This window comes from Chanodichthys erythropterus, chromosome 14 (genome assembly GCF_024489055.1).
Source record: "Chanodichthys erythropterus isolate Z2021 chromosome 14, ASM2448905v1, whole genome shotgun sequence".
Taxonomy (NCBI): Eukaryota; Metazoa; Chordata; class Actinopteri; order Cypriniformes; family Xenocyprididae; genus Chanodichthys; species Chanodichthys erythropterus.
Genome location: NC_090234.1, coordinates 29,681,708 through 29,697,716, shown reverse-complemented (window position 1 = coordinate 29,697,716; position 16,009 = coordinate 29,681,708). Strand labels below are relative to the sequence as shown.

General features: G+C 36.0%; 2 protein-coding genes across 5 annotated transcripts in view; one reads left to right on the top strand and one right to left on the bottom strand.

Moving 5' to 3' along the window:
- uggt2 (UDP-glucose glycoprotein glucosyltransferase 2) overlaps positions 1 to 3,217 on the bottom strand; it is a 35,331-nt gene extending 32,114 nt beyond the window's left edge. Inside the window, exons 1-7 of one of the 4 annotated variants that reach the window (XM_067409007.1) lie at positions 3,134 to 3,217; positions 2,123 to 2,253; positions 1,254 to 1,336; positions 1,002 to 1,132; positions 691 to 803; positions 378 to 555; positions 114 to 210 (exon numbers count right to left, since the gene is read on the bottom strand). In XM_067409007.1, coding sequence (XP_067265108.1) covers positions 114 to 210; positions 378 to 555; positions 691 to 803; positions 1,002 to 1,132; positions 1,254 to 1,336; positions 2,123 to 2,244 — 724 coding nt within the window. In that variant the 5' untranslated portion in view covers positions 2,245 to 2,253; positions 3,134 to 3,217. Of the gene's footprint in view, positions 1 to 113; positions 211 to 377; positions 556 to 690; positions 804 to 1,001; positions 1,133 to 1,253; positions 1,337 to 2,122; positions 2,257 to 3,133 lie in introns of all 4 variants that reach the window. The other 3 variants (XM_067409008.1, XM_067409006.1, XM_067409009.1) reach the window with 3 other exon arrangements.
- A 2,677-nt stretch (positions 3,218 to 5,894) lies between these two features.
- The window catches only part of hs6st3b (heparan sulfate 6-O-sulfotransferase 3b), a 71,212-nt gene continuing 61,097 nt past the window's right edge, over positions 5,895 to 16,009 (top strand). The window contains exon 1 of the mRNA XM_067410026.1: positions 5,895 to 6,521. Within this exon, the coding sequence (XP_067266127.1) occupies positions 5,977 to 6,521 (545 nt within the window). The 5' untranslated portion in view covers positions 5,895 to 5,976. The remainder of the gene's footprint in view (positions 6,522 to 16,009) is intronic.

Genomic DNA, 16,009 nt, shown 5'->3' with positions numbered 1-16,009 from the left:
TATTTCCTAACACTGACTATTGTTATTATAATCAAACTTAATGAGTTCTGTAATTTATTACCTTAATCTATCCATTCTGTTACACAAAAAGGCAATTTAACATTGTACAATACCTTTAACCTGTGTGTCATCAACAGCTTTGTACTCAGTGCTTTTAATTGCCAGTTCAACACCATATCCAGACAGCAGCATCCTTTCATTTTTCGGCTCCTGTGGTGAGAAATCAGTTTGTGAGGCAACAAATATTGTTAATATGTTAAATGTCACATACTTCAATAAATTCATATATAATATGAACTATATAATACATAAAAAAAAATCAAGATAAAGTTTGCACAGCTGACCAATACAAGTGAAAAAACACTGCTAATACTCACAGACACAAAGTGTCGTAGCACATAGATGAGTTTGCCCTCCTGTGCCCGCTCTGACAGAACCTTATGAAAAGTGCTGAACTCCTTGGTGCCAATTTCAGCATAAAGAACAGCTACAGGCAGGTCTGTCCCATTGACTCCTGGGTATTGGTGGTCAGACTTGTATAGATAAGGTCTTGGCCTACACAGCACACACAAAAGTGTGTTGAAAAAAAAAAAATGTTTTGAGAAACCAATTGGTTTTGCCAAAAAAACAATGTATGGACATAAATTATCACCAAATATATGAATACAATATATTGTTGGCTAACATTACCTGCCTGCTGCTGTCTTCAAGAGCTTCTTCATATCCTTGGTGCTGCAGGCTTTTTGACCATGCACAACTGTGAAAGCAGAGCAGCCATCCGGAGGAGGTTCATCATTTGCTATCTATAAAATGAAAAGAAAGATTTAACAATACTGTCTGTAAACCACACAGTGATGGTCTTTTTCAAATAAATGTACCAAAATTAAAATTAAAATAAATAAAATACTTTTACATAATTTGGTGGTGGTTGTTCAGACAGAAGTGTCAAGCAGGTGTATTTGTCTGAAATCACTATTATAATATACAGAAAGAAAACTCACTTGTTGGAAAGCATGTACAGCTGGTGAGTAAGTCCTGAGAGACAGAGACAGCTTCAGCAGGTTGACCTGAAGATCCGTTAAAAATTGCCCAGCTTTCTTGATGATCAGGTTATAATATGACCGAACAGACTCTAAAGACAGGAAAGAAAATATTTGCATATTTCAAATCCATGTGTAGCTCAAGAAAACACCATCATGCATTCCACCACTCAGTGAATTATAAATCATTGAAGAGAAGATGTCAGTCATTACCTCCGTTTTTGTAAACAGTTAACTCCTTCACAGTATCAACAAATTGCCAGAACTTCTCGTCACCATCCTCTCGGATGAATTCGCTGCACAAAATTAGGTTTACAAAACAAAAAAGTTTTGTGATAAAAAGATCATATTAAGAGAAAAATGCAATGAAATTCACCATGAAATCAAATTTGACAATTCTTATTTTTATGGAATGTTTCCGCATTTATTATAAATGATTTATCCGTGCACGTCATTTAGTTTAAAATCATGAGCCCTCACATTCTTTAACCAAAATAAATTCTCCTCCCTTATTGCAACATCTTTTCTCTTCTCTGATGACATGCTTACTGGCGAGAGTGTGAGACAACCTGTCAATCACATGAGATCACAGCAATAGCAAACCACAACAACCCATCATCCAACAATCCTATCAATTCCCAATGGACAACATCAAGTCCTGCCCTATCTTTTTTCTTATTCGTTTCACGTGGATATACGTCCCAATAGGAATGAAAAGACTATCGCAACTCCTGTTTCATGCCGACTTTTGAATGTGCTGCCATAAGACATGCAATATTTCATCTAAAACTATTTTTATAAATAATATATTGTATAATTACTATACTTACAATTGTTATAATTCCATAGAGACCACATGGAATATTTACATTGTAAATGTATTTGTCACACAATAAGCAATGGTAACTAGTTAAAAGCAGATAAAATATTCACTTTCCATTACACAATTTGAACCTTAAATCTTGATTAAATAAAGTGCAATAAACAGACATTGATTTTTATGCATGAAGTCAGCCATTTAAAATGGAAGGGTAGCTAGTGAGAAACTAAATTGCAGGATAACAATTACAATTCTAGCCCACCTCGTTTCCAGCAGGAGAGGGGTCATGGCCCATTTGGCCTGAAGACTGGCGATGACTCCTTTAGATGCTGTCTGCACATGCTGAAATCTCAGCAAGACCAGCACAAGAAAGACCACCCTCATGATCAGACACTGCTAGAAAAACATTAAAGATAACACTATTATAACTTTAATCAATAACATTCAGATCCATTGGTCCATTACACAATGATTGATGGATCACTTGCATACATTTCAATATAGCTAAAAATGTAAATATATCAGAAAATATATGGAGAAGTTGTCATAAGAGTTAGTATTATTGTTTAGTGCTTCATAATTAATCTAGTTTTTAAACTATGCCTCAAGATACCTTTAAATAGCCTAAATATTTTTAAATACAGGTGGAAGCTGGGTTTTTTAAATGGGATAGTATTTCAAATTTCAAACAAGAATTATTTTCAAATTACTGCAAATAAACAGCAGGTTCCAACTGTAATAACTAACATCTATATTAAGACAACACACCCTCACTATAGAGTAAATGTTTGTTAAACGAAATATCTTTTTTTTTTCAAGACAATAACGTGACAATAGACAACAAAATATCTCAACAGAAAATAACTTCCATATTCACTGGAGCAAAAACTGGGAAATGATAATTATTTTTTCATATAAGTTTTAAGTAAAAGCACATACAGCAAGTCTAAACTGTCCAGTAAAACGCCACGTAGCTACATTGTAACGTTATGTGTCAGTTAGATGCATAATTGTTGCATTTTTTACAGACATCAGCATCACTGCCCGTTTCATATAATTTATGCAAATCAGACGAAACAGACTATGATTTTGATTGGTCATTCTGACGAATGAAGAAACAATAAGATGGGGAAAAAAGCATAAAAGACATGTATCACAAACGTTTAAATCACTGTTAGCGTTTCTTCCTGTCTAAAAACAACACATTTTTCAATAGCAATAAACCGCGACCTGCCTCTGTGACATGTACAATGAATATGTTTTAAAAACACACCTAAATCATCGGACACTGAGCCGCTATATTACCCGTCTGTTTCACAGGACGCCGCCATTGAGGGGTCCTGCATCTTTAATTCCCTCTTTCACATATGGGAAAGCGAAACATTAATTCCGCTTGAGTAAAAAAACGGCAGCATCTCAGCGACTGGTAAGCCTAATATTTTAAATAAAGTTCATTTTAGTTATTGTAGCAGTGAAATATCTTACAACCTTAACATGTTTTAGAAGTTGTGCGCAAGAGTTAGTTGTTCAGGCATTTTCATGGACAACTAGGAATGTAATGGTAGAGATCTTGAAGTTCACATTGATGTTATGAACACGGTGTTTTTTCCCTGTTTGATTCATTTAACTTAAAATATTGATATAGCTGCAAGTTACATCTCATTAATATATGTTAAAACAATGCTACAACTACAACTTTTATATATAGTCTAGCCTATATAAGTTATTGTAAGAAGGATAGCCAAGAAAAAAAGTTATTTTGGAATTACTATGTTGATATGATTCATTTAGTTCTATGCAATATAGTGTTTGGAATTGCTGACCTAAAGGTGAAATACTCGTGTAAATAATTGAATAGGTCCTAGTTCATTTTTTATTTTAGTTCAGTTATTATTGTTTATATTGATTGTTTCTGGTACTTTAAATCAACGTCATATATATATATATATATATATATATATATATATATATATATATATATATATATATATATATATATATTATGTGGCTATGAAACAGAAACTGCTTTTATGTTAGATTACTGCATAGGAGATTATTACATGCATTTTATTGCATTATAACCTATTATTGCATTAGATACTATTTAATATTTATAGGCTAGGCTTCTCATTTAAGCGAGTAGCCTATATATTCTTGGAAAAATAATTACTTTATAGAAAGATGTAGTTACATATTTGGGGTAAAATGTGGAGAAATCAACAATAGTTTATTTAACTCGCACTCTCATTAATAAACCAAAGGGGGCGCTGCATAAGAAAAATATGAATTTTCCCTAGTACAGAGACGTACCTGGCAAAAGTAGCCTAATGGTTAAACCCACATGTAAAACACAAATCATTTAAAAGAAAGAAGAAAATAACACACACTATAAAACTACTATAAAACACTACCTGTCCATAGTAAATTTGCAGGGGAAAAAATTAAAATGTGAATTATGTTACATGAAGGGAAAAAAAACAACAACATTTAAAGGGTTAGTTCACCCAAAAATGAAAATTCTTTCATTTATTACTCACCCTCATGCCGTTTGTGAATCTTCGGAATGCAAATTAAGATATTTTTGTCGAAATCCGTCGGAGCATAATGAATCAATGAATCAATGAATCAAATGAATCAGCGGTTTGGAGTGCCAAAGTCACGTGATTTCAGCAGTTTGGCGGTTTGACACAAAAGATTCATAACGCTCCGAAGCTTCCTGAAGCAGTGTTTTGGCCACCACTATGTAAGTCATTATTATTATTTTTTTTGGTGCACCAAAAATATTCTCGTCGCTTTATAATATTAATATTGAACCACTGTACTCAGATTAACTGATTTAAATATGTTTTAAGTACATTAATGGATCTTGAGAGAGGAAATGTCATTGCTCCCTATGCAGACCTCATGGGGCCATCGGATTTCAACTAAAATATCTTAATTTGTGTTCCGAAGATTAATGAAGGTCTTACGGGTGTGGAACGCCATGAGGGTGAGTAATTAATTTTTTAAAAATACATTTTTGGGTGAACTAGCCCTTTAACGATAGACCTATCTGAAAACACATTTTTATAGTATAGACTAGGTGATGTAAAGAATCAATGTCCAGTTATTACAAAATGATAGCTATTGAAAATGAAATTACAAAAAAAGTAAATCGTTTAACCTGAGTCTAAATAACATTAATCTGCAAAGACAGAGGACCAAAATTTGACAATTACAGACAGACATGCACATGCAAAGTAGGCTATAGTTCGTTGTAATTCTCCTCCCTGGTAGACCAAGGAATTCTACAAATTAACAATAAACGCTGACAATATGTCTGCATCTAGTCTAGAGGTAGAAATGTGCATGAGCAGCATAAAATAATTATTTAAAAAAAAAAAAAATTAGACAGTAGAATCTGTTAAATTATAGCCTATGCGTGCATCTCGACCAAACTGGCTCCAAATTACGATGTAGCGTTCCTTTAGTATTTTCCCCAAAGTGATATGGCACAAAGATTGCATAGCGCAAAGAACTGTGAAGCAAATAATAACACGCACACCGTGAATTCTCTCAGTAGTGGTGACACTCTATTGCTGAATATACCAGAGCACTGGAATGGGACCAGGTGCAGATGAAATTGTTCGAGTGAAACGAAAGAGCTCGTGCTATAGTACTGGCGCGCCAGTGTCTCTTCATTGAGGCGCTCGCGTCTCATTGACATCATTCGCATCATCCCGCTGATGCGCGTCGCGGGATGGATGGAGAACACAGACTCATCGCGAGTTCGTGGAGATTCCGCAGAATAAAACAGACCAACGACACACTTCGAATCGTTTCATTTGCACAGAGCGACCAGACGTTAAGTCTTATACTTTATGTTACCACGATGTCCGGTTCTTGAACAGCATTTGGTTATGCAATTTATGTTTGGTGTCTTCCACTTTCTTTACAACTTTGTGAGAGAGCAAGTTTAATGTGAAGACTTGGATATCACACTTCCGCGCATCTTTTTACCATATCAACATGTGGCATGGGGCTTTGGGGCTGGATCCCACGCGAACGTGCTGGAAGAAGACCTGGAGAGGAGATCATGATTCACACTAACTGCATAAAAAATTTCCATGTGTTAAAATGAATGATAAACCTAACAAATGGATTTTCGTCCCAATTTTAGCCATTCTTTTTGTCACGATTGGGTACCAGTATATTTGTCCGGCAGGCGGTCAGGCTTGCCATTTCAGGACAGGAGACAAACTCGTGAGGATCGGTGCCCTGTCCACCCCAGACCCAACCACCGATGACCTGTACCGGGAGCAGGACCCGGAGGAAGACAGCCCGCCTAAATGTGCGTCCAAATTCAACTTTACAGAGCGCGATCTGACACGCGATGTCGATTTCAACATCAGGGGAGATGATGTGATTGTGTTTCTGCATATTCAGAAGACAGGAGGAACCACCTTTGGCAGGCACCTGGTCAGGAATATTCGCTTGGAGCAGCCGTGCGACTGTAAAGCGGGACAGAAGAAATGCACGTGCCACCGGCCCGGTAAGCAGGATTCCTGGCTCTTCTCGAGGTTCTCCACGGGCTGGAGTTGCGGTTTGCACGCAGACTGGACTGAACTGACCAACTGCGTGCCTGTGATTATGGACAAAAGGCAGTCTCCAAAGCGCAAGAGGTAACGCACCTCCCTCTCTCTCATAAACTAATTCGGAGAATTCATTTGCCGCTCTGTTGCTTCTAATGAAGGTAATGATGAAGTGCAACATGAGGGTGTTTTCACACTTGAGTCCACTCAGACCTCTTTAAGTAGACCAAAATCGTTTTCACACTCTTAGAAAAGTGACTCAGATCTCATTAATACTATTACTACTAATATTAATAAATACTATAGTAATAATAATTATTATTAGCTATATTGAAATTATCATACACTAAAAAAAATGGTGTAGAAACAATTTGTAGGAACACATGTTCACTATTTGGTGTAGGAACACATATTCACTATTAACTACGACTTTTCCCTCAATAAACTCCTAATTTACTGCTTATTAATAGTAAGGTAGTTGTTAAGTTTAGGTATTGTGTAGGATTAAGAATGTACAATAAGGTCATGCAGAATAAGGCATTAATATGAGCTTAATAAGTACTAATAAAAAGCCAATATTCTAGTAATATGCATGCTAATAAGCAACTAGTTAAAAGACCTTAAAATAAAGTGTTACCCAATTTTCACTCAGAAATTGCTAGTAAATTACAAAGAAATGGCAAGTAGTAAAACTGAATAAAAAAAAAGACATTTTGAAGAAAGACTAAAATAGTATTTTCTTGTAAAACATACTCCAATAATGTTTTTTTTTAAAGTGTAGCTTCAACAGTAATATATTTCAGTAGTAATTTCTTTACTTTTATGCTACTTAAAGCCTTAGAGCAATGAAGTTTGAGGGAGTTTTGAGACCCCTTGAATTAGTTCTGTTTGCACTCACATTGTCCCTACCTTAAAAAGTAGACTCAGATCCTATTTTGTCCATTTTGTGATGAGTTCTCAGTTTACTTTCTATAAAAATATTGCTTTGGGGATCTACAATTATTATTATGAGGTGAATATTAGTGCAAAAAAATAAAGCTTTATGTTCACAATGCACTCAGACTCCCTTCAGAGAGTCTCAATCCGGTTTGATTTAAAGTGGTCTGAGTTCATTTGTAGCATTCACATACAAGCTAAGCCAAAATTCATGCCAACCGCTTTTGGACCCGGGAAACAATACTAAGGTGAATTTAAAGATAATATTTTTCCTCTGATGTATTGCTAAGTCTGGACCAGTTGAATGAGAAATGATTTTAACCACAGAAGCCAATCAACCACTTCAATGGTTATACTGTTGGTCACACTGTGATGGAGAATTCAGTGTCTACAAAAGAGATCTGGTGCTCGCTGCATAAACCGCTAAGACTAGTCTTACAAGTTAGACATCACATTTTTTTCTTTATGACTTTTCATAACTTTTTAAAATCAGTTACATAAAAACATAGATCAGCTTAATTTGATAAGACTGAATGCCCCTTGAATGCCCCATACTAGATCTTAAGACACTGTCTTAACATAATGGCTATGTTTATGCAATTGGCCCCTGTGCGTTATGAATTCTGTGGTGTTTTTACTAAATCCCAGTCCGTTGTAGTTTCCTAGACTCCTAGTCATCCATTATGCCCTTTACTCCTGTCTAGAATGCATTTTTTTTATTAAGACTCTCACTTTTTAGAAGGTAGTATTTTAGTCACCTTTAAAGATTAAACTACCTCACATACAATTTTAAATAGATATTTACCCTGTCAGAAAATGCAGTATAATTGTGGGTTTCATTGCCTGTGGACCCTCTGTGTCACTCAGTGATATTATTCATGTGACAGTGATATATTAACTTATCATCACCTAACATATTTATGACAAACGCACAATAAACAACAAAGAGATAACCAGTAAATATGACAAAACGGCAAGTCTATATGCTATTTTTGTATTCTCTTTGTGACCACAGCTCTCTTTCTCAGATTCTGTATTCCCGTTTAAATGATGGAGAGGCCGCGCTGTAATGAACTTTAAATGAGGTATCATAAAGCCGAGCCGAGCCGTCGAGCATTCCCATCTATAAATCTGACAGTGCCAGTCTGGACAAGCAAGCTATTAAAAAGTTATTTTAGTTGTTTACTAAGTATAATGATGGCTTAATATGGTGAAAAAATGCAGACTTTCACTTTTATAAGTGCCTGCAAATAAAAGACATATGTGTTTTTAGTGCCTGCAAATGCTGTTCTTGTAAATGGCATATAAAATAGCTTTGTCGTCACCTTCGGCTACTTGCTGATCTAACATTAGTCCATGAATTATGTTTGACACAACTGGCTGTCAGTCGTATCTGTTTTACTCTGTTACCATGAAAATTTCAGTTTTGGCAGTTATTCATTAAACAGTTGCCAAGCAAATGGATCAAGTTAATTAGTTGCTTGGCCAGTTTATGTGGTTCAATGTATTGTAATGAATGAAAACGCCTCATTTCTGAGTAAACAGAATACTGAATGTGTGGAACAGCTGTAAAAAAAAAAAAACGCATGTTGCCTTTAAGAAAGTATAAAAGGAGGAAACATTCATTGGATGAAGAAATTCACACTTGTACCCCAAACCTGCAAGACCTCAGCTATATGATTCATCTCTGCAGAATCAGCCAGCTCATTCTGGAGGTTCACAGCCTGTATGTGACAGAGAACCAATGCCCAAATGAAACATAAATCCATCGCTGGCTCGCTCACTCTGTCCTTTCAAAATGTTGCTTCGCATTGCTTCTCTAAAGATACACCATGAGATGCAAATAAATCTCTTCTGACAACAGACGCTTTTGCTCTCTGAACCGCATGTACTAAGTGGTGACTGTATGAAAATTTCATCCTGATACCCAGCTCTGTTTATTTCAGTTACTGTAAGATGGATCATTCTGTGCTTGGAGGAGGTTTTTCACGGGCATACGATCCTCATTTTTTGCTGTGTTTAAATGTCACATTCACACTTGAAACTTGCTGCACTCACAGTATTCCATAATCTAATCATCCAGATTAGAGCAGCAGTGTAAATAGATTTTTTTTTATTGTGAGCATGCAGCCGATGGTGGGTTGGTAATGTGGCAGCCTGGTTTCTCAGGCATAGTGTGGCCTTTTCAGCCTGGCATGGAGCAGTGCAGGCACATCGCAGGAGCCTGAAAGGTCAACCATGTCAGAAAAGAACAACAGCCACTGTTAGAGTCGATGAGAAGGAAGAGTTGAAGCGATCTCTTTAGGGAGAGTCTTCTCTTCTTCTGTCTCTCATTCTCGATTGATTGTCTCCTACAGTCAAGGGTTTGTCTTGCAGGTCAAAGAAGCAACAGTTAAAGAATCTTGCTGAGTTGGTTTGAAACAAAGTAAAAGTAGCCAATTTTAATGCACATTGATCACATTGCTGATCTTATTGTACGGGATGCATTGTATGCTGCGTTCAACCTGTGACGTCATGTCCTCGGACTTGGAATGCAGTTATACGTTTTCATGGCAACAATATCAATGCCAAAATGGTTATGTGAAGCTCTCAGAAAATTCAGAGTTTACAAGTTGTAATTACGAATTCTACGAGGACGTGAACACTTTTTGATGTCAGGATCTTGTAATGGTGTGTGCACCTTTTTTCCAAATGTAATGCAATGGCTACTTTTCAAGAGCCAATTGATTCCCCATAAGTAAAATCAAGTCCCACCTAATTTTTCCACATTGAATATCCTACTTCACTCAGAAATAACAACCTTTTGCTTAAGTAAAATGGGTTGCAAAAGGTATTAGAGTTGTTTTTAATTAAAGATGCTAATCTTATGATAACTGACCAACCATATAACACCGCAATTAAGATCAATTTCTGACCCAACAGGGTTTTATTTGGGTGCAATCCTCACGTATTTTACATCCAAAGGCATCACATCAATTTAAATAATGTTGTTCAGATGATAAAGCCCCCTGATATGGAAAAACCTCTGACTAGTTCTTTTCACCTTCCTGTCTTGTTCTTTCATAGTTCTGTCTCTCTTTAGGACCGCTCTCTGCCTCTTTTTATTTTAGCACTAATTAAATTTGCCAAGTCCCCTGACATTATAACCAAATGGAGTTTTTGGGCAGTCACGAATGTGCAATCTGCTGAAATGAGATGCAATTAACTAAGCCAACTGCACACAGGTACTGAGATTAAAGGCACTGCAAATGATCTGCATGTGTTTACAGAAACAGACTCTTAGTTTGCATTTATATATATAAAAACACCATTATATATATATAAAAAAAACACTAAGACACCTAAATCATAATTAGGAACACAAAAGCATTAAAACGATTTTGTTTTTCTGCCCAACACTGATTTCATAGTGTTGTTGCTTACTGGCATAAAGGTCAACAGGCATTTTACAAAGTTTTAGAGCACATTATGGAGAATGAGGTTCTATTTTGGTATTTTACTGTTCCTTACATAAGATCCCTACATATGACTTGAGCGCCTCTCTCACTCTGTCTATTGTTTTTTTGTTTTTTAAATTCTGTTTTATTGTTTGCTAGGCATAAATCATATTTGCCTGGCAAGTCCAGAATGATATATCTTCTACAAGATATATCAGTCTGGTCAGTCCGTCCTCCGTCGCACCTCGAGTCAACTCCAAAACCTACCGTGCAATCAGATTTGTTTATTTCAGTGATGCAAACAGCATCACTCTAGTGCGGTGAAAGTCCCTTCAGTATCAACAAAGATGGCGAAAGCGAGACCCGAGAGTTTGTTCTATTCAGCCGTGAATTCAGTTTTAAATGACCAAAAACACATTAAGTCATTAAAACCCCAGCAGTTTATTTAATTTTCACTGTTTCTGATTCTCTTGTCGCTTTGCTAACGTCCGCCCTTCTCTGATTGGTTTACTCCGCTTCCTGTTTGCTCGGATTTACTCCGCCCTAGAAAACGAATTGATTCAAAGGCGACCAGACTCATCCGCTGGTACAGTATCCAATTGATTCGAAGCATTTCATTCATGTCTTTAGCAGGGTTTTGTAGAATTTAGAATTGGCTCCCTTTCAATTCGAGAGTGTGAATTTAAAAATGAATTGTAAAGTTGATTTTACAGGAAGATGATTCAGAATGACAAAAAGGGGAATTTACAGAACTGCAGTTTAAAGAAATCATCAATCCATCCATCCATCCATCCATCCATCCATCCATCCATCCATCCATCCATCCATCCATCCATCCATCCATCCATCCATCCATCCATCCATCCATTTTTTTCTAAAACTATGCTTTGTCAAGCCAACATTTAATGGTTTAATGGTCAAATCTTTAGTTTTGTACTTAATTTGCATTTGAACTCAATTGTATTATGTTAAATGAAATTAAATTTGCAAAATGTTAGGTTAACCTAAACCATTTGTGTTGGGAATACATTAATCATTTATGTTGCATTGATTGAAACTGGGCAGTGGATTTCTAGTTCCCAGCATGCTTTGCGTAGGGATAGATCGGGACGGTAAATGTTGAAATTAGGTGCTGTTTAATGTGTTTTTTAGTAAAGGAAAATACCTTTTAAAGTTTGATGTTCAGTTATATTTGACATTTAAAAGAGTTTATGTTATGTCGATTTTATGAGGTTACCAATATGCTGAAGTGTAGACCTTGTGGTTAGGCTCTGGGTGGCAACATGAAATAAATCTATGTTGTTCTCAACAAGCTTTAACTGTGCTAAAGCCAGTGATGAGAAGTTCTTTATCTAATCATTACTTGCAATCTACAAATGTTGCACTTAGCATAATGAAAAAGTTGTATTAGTGTAGTTTTTATAGATATATAAATAAATTAGTTTGAGGGCCAGCACATAATTTACACAGTCAACATATGGTCATCAGCTTTACTCCTTTCAACGGTCAGGAACATATATGTGTGTGTGTACAAGCACATGTAGCGCACATCTTAAAAACAACCAAAAATACATTTTATATGCTACAAACTCTTTTAAATGTTTAAAATAACTGAACATTAAACACTTAAACACTAACAGGTCTTTCAATTTCCTTAAAAGCGCAGAAAACTTGAGCAACTCTGCACAAGGGCACCAGTCTGAATTGCAATAGCACCAAGATCAACAAGAGTTAATTATGTTCAGGAAACATTCACAGAATACGTCAAATGAAACTGGTGTGATCTCATTCATTAGGATGAATTTTACTCATCAGTACAATTAACCTAGCTTAAGTTCAAATAAATCAGTTCAACTGTGTGGAAATAGGTGTTATAATTGAATTAAGTTAGACCAACAAGTTATTTTTTTGAGTGAAACTTTGCTTTTCTAGTTAAAAATTAGTTTACTTACTTTATAATTTCTTTAAATTTCAATTAATTGTAATTCTACTTATTTACATTCAAACTATATTTGCCATCTCAATTCAAAATCAGGAATTTAACTGGAATTTAAAGGCATTCTCAATTCAGTTCTGAATAGCACACAGCCCTGGTCTGCACCACAAATGTTGTGGGAATAGTTACCAACCAATATACTTAGGCATGGGGTTTTGTACACTAACATCTAGAATGTTTTTCTGTGTAAAAAAACGTTTTATTGTTTGTTTCTACTAGATTTATCCTCTGCATATAGTAAAACAGTCACATTATCCATTAACACATCACCTCATCTATATTAAAACAGTCTATTTGCGTGTACGCCTGAATGTGTGTTAAGTTTTCATGGCTTTTGTGTTTAGGGTTTTCAAGCTAATGTAATGAGACCTAGAAAAATCTCCTATTGTTCTTATGAAACTAACATTCAGTGCTTCGAACAGTCGAGGTCCACCGCTCGCCCTCAACAATTAGAGTACAAATAGATTCACAAGCTCCTCATTTCCCAGACAATCACAGTAATGAGTAACCTGCAGCTGCACTAATGGGCCATTATTACTCACACGAAGAAAGTGATGACATCCTCTTGGCACAATAACACTCTTTGCATGATATTTTATTCATTATAGTCAACACAGAGACACAATTAGGAACTGTCAGCGTCGGCATGGGCTCAGATCAATACTGAGATGTCATCGCCCATCTTTCGCAAAGAAAGTAAAGCGCTTTTTCTTGTCACCTTTTAAATTCTTCTTCCTGTTCCTCCTTGTATGTTCTACACATCACTGCGCTTGTTAGATGGCTTCTGTTGTCATGTTCAGATCTTTTCAGCTAGATCTGTCAGCTCTTGCAGGTTCTCTGTTTGCATGCATGGCGCTGCAGGAACTAAATTTGTTGGATTTACAGCCTGGGGGTACTTGCTCAAGCCCTGTGCAACCTCATTGGTATGGGATGTTTATTAGGTGCAGGGCTGAGCATGCCCTTGTGGGTTAGATGCGGTGGGGTCTGGAGATTGCTTTCACGTGTCATTAATCCAGGTCGCCATATTCTCTGGAGCAAAAAGCAAAAACTGTAATCCAGTTGCTATGATAATTATGTGCTAACAGGAAAGAGAATATTGGTGCATCTTTTGAGTCAACTTCTGTTTGAGCTGGATTCTAAAATATGAATAAAAAGGGCTAAAAGCCCTTTGAAAAACAATGTGGTGTTCGAAGCTGCATATTGTTAAAATGCCTTTGCTGCATTTGGGATAAAATACAGTTTGCCATATTTAAATCACACAAGCAAAAGTGCAGCTATTTCAAGTCAATGCTGATATAAACATGATTATAAGTGTGATATAGTTTTCATACAATAACAAAAAAGAGAATTTTTTTAATATATTTTTTAATATAACTCTGATTGTGTTTGTCTGTAAGTAGAAAGTCATATACACCTAGGATGGCTTGAGGGTGAATAAATTATGGGACAATTTTCATTTTTGGGCCTGGTTTCACAGACAGGGCTTAGATTAAGCCATGATTAGGCCTTAGTTCAATTAGGACATTAGCTTATATCTTTCCTGAACAAATCAGTGTTTTTGAATAAACCAGTTCAATGAATGGCTGTGTCTGAAATGGCTGTGTAGGTACTTATTTTGTAATTAATAAGTAATAATGTAAGTAATAACTTCACAACTGCTAAAAAAGCACGTTCTTATATAGTAGGAGTGTGTGGTCTGGACATACTATATCGCCATGCTGTCATTATTATGTGTCGTACCAGTGTCAGTTACATCGCTTCACTGCCATTCACAAATCCTCTCCTGTGACCTCATGGGATAGTAAATTGCCCATCGTATGCACACTTCAGAATCTCACCAGAAGCAGTTGGTCATCCGGGTACTTTTTGCCGACTCTTTACATAAGGGGTACTTCTGTCACATAAGCCTACTGTTTTTCGCCTACTATACAGTAGGGAAGTATGTGATTGCGGATGTAGCCAATGATTTAATGACTCAAAGACAGTCACTTTTCACCCTCTACTGGCAATAATTTTCAGAGTTGCTGAAAAATTCCTACTACTAAAGAACAGACCGTACTATCACTTAGCCAAAAACTGTAGTAGGGCTGTTCGATTAATTGATTTTTAGTTTCAATTTCGGCTTCTAACCATTATGAAAACACAATAATCTTGATATACCGATTATTGTGCTGCAAGATAATGCGCTGTTCCCCAGGTGGCTTTTTGTACACATGCTCTGAGACGGAGCGGAATACGGTCAAGCAAAGTTTACTGGGCATCTAATGCGTGCCTAAAATGTCAAATACATACAAAATTGTTAAAATGCGGGGCATGGCAACTATTTTGTAAACGCAGTCAGTTATGTTTAAGTGAACGCAAACAGCTGGGAGAAAATAGGATGTGTAATATCAGTATATTAGATCCGTGCATTAGGTCTTAAAATGACAGTAGCCTAATATACTGTCTGTGTAATTTTTTTTTTTTTTTGCTTTAGCCTAATTTGTTATTTATTTATTTATTTACACAGTGTAATGGATTCATCTCAGAAATTTTCATAATTAAGTCGAGCAGCTCGGTGAGAATGATTTTAAAATACTTATGATTACATAAAGTCTATGCCTACTTGTATTGTTTAATTGTTTAAGTTCAACCTCAGTTAATAGTCAATGGGTTAATGCAATTCACTTCATTGTGTGCTTTCTGTTAAACAAATTTCAGTAACACATTAGCATAACGAACACATATTCATTATTACCTATGACTTTTCTCTCAATAAACTAATTTACTGATAATTAATAGTTAGTGAGGTAGTTGTTAAGTTTAGGTATTGGGTAGGATTAAGAATGTAGAATAAGGTCATGTAGATTAAGGCATTAATATGTGTTTAATAAGTACTAATAAACAGCCGATATTCTAGTAATATGCACGCTAATAAGCAACTAGCTAAAAGACCCAAAAATAAAGTGTTACCCAAATTTCTTCACCTAAAATGGTTAACAAACCACAGGTTTAATGTTTTGTTACCTCCTAAGTCATATCTGACACCAGTCCTCAGGACAGGAAGTGTAGCTGCATTTCCTCAATCCTCATGTTGATGAAAATCTGTATAGGCCTAAATCTTGAGAGGTTGAGGCGTCTACTGTGAAAGCTACTCAGTGTAATGAGACAGGTCTTGCCAGAGCAGACGCTCAGCTCTTTTGACACTCTGTCAAAAAATGCTGCTATAG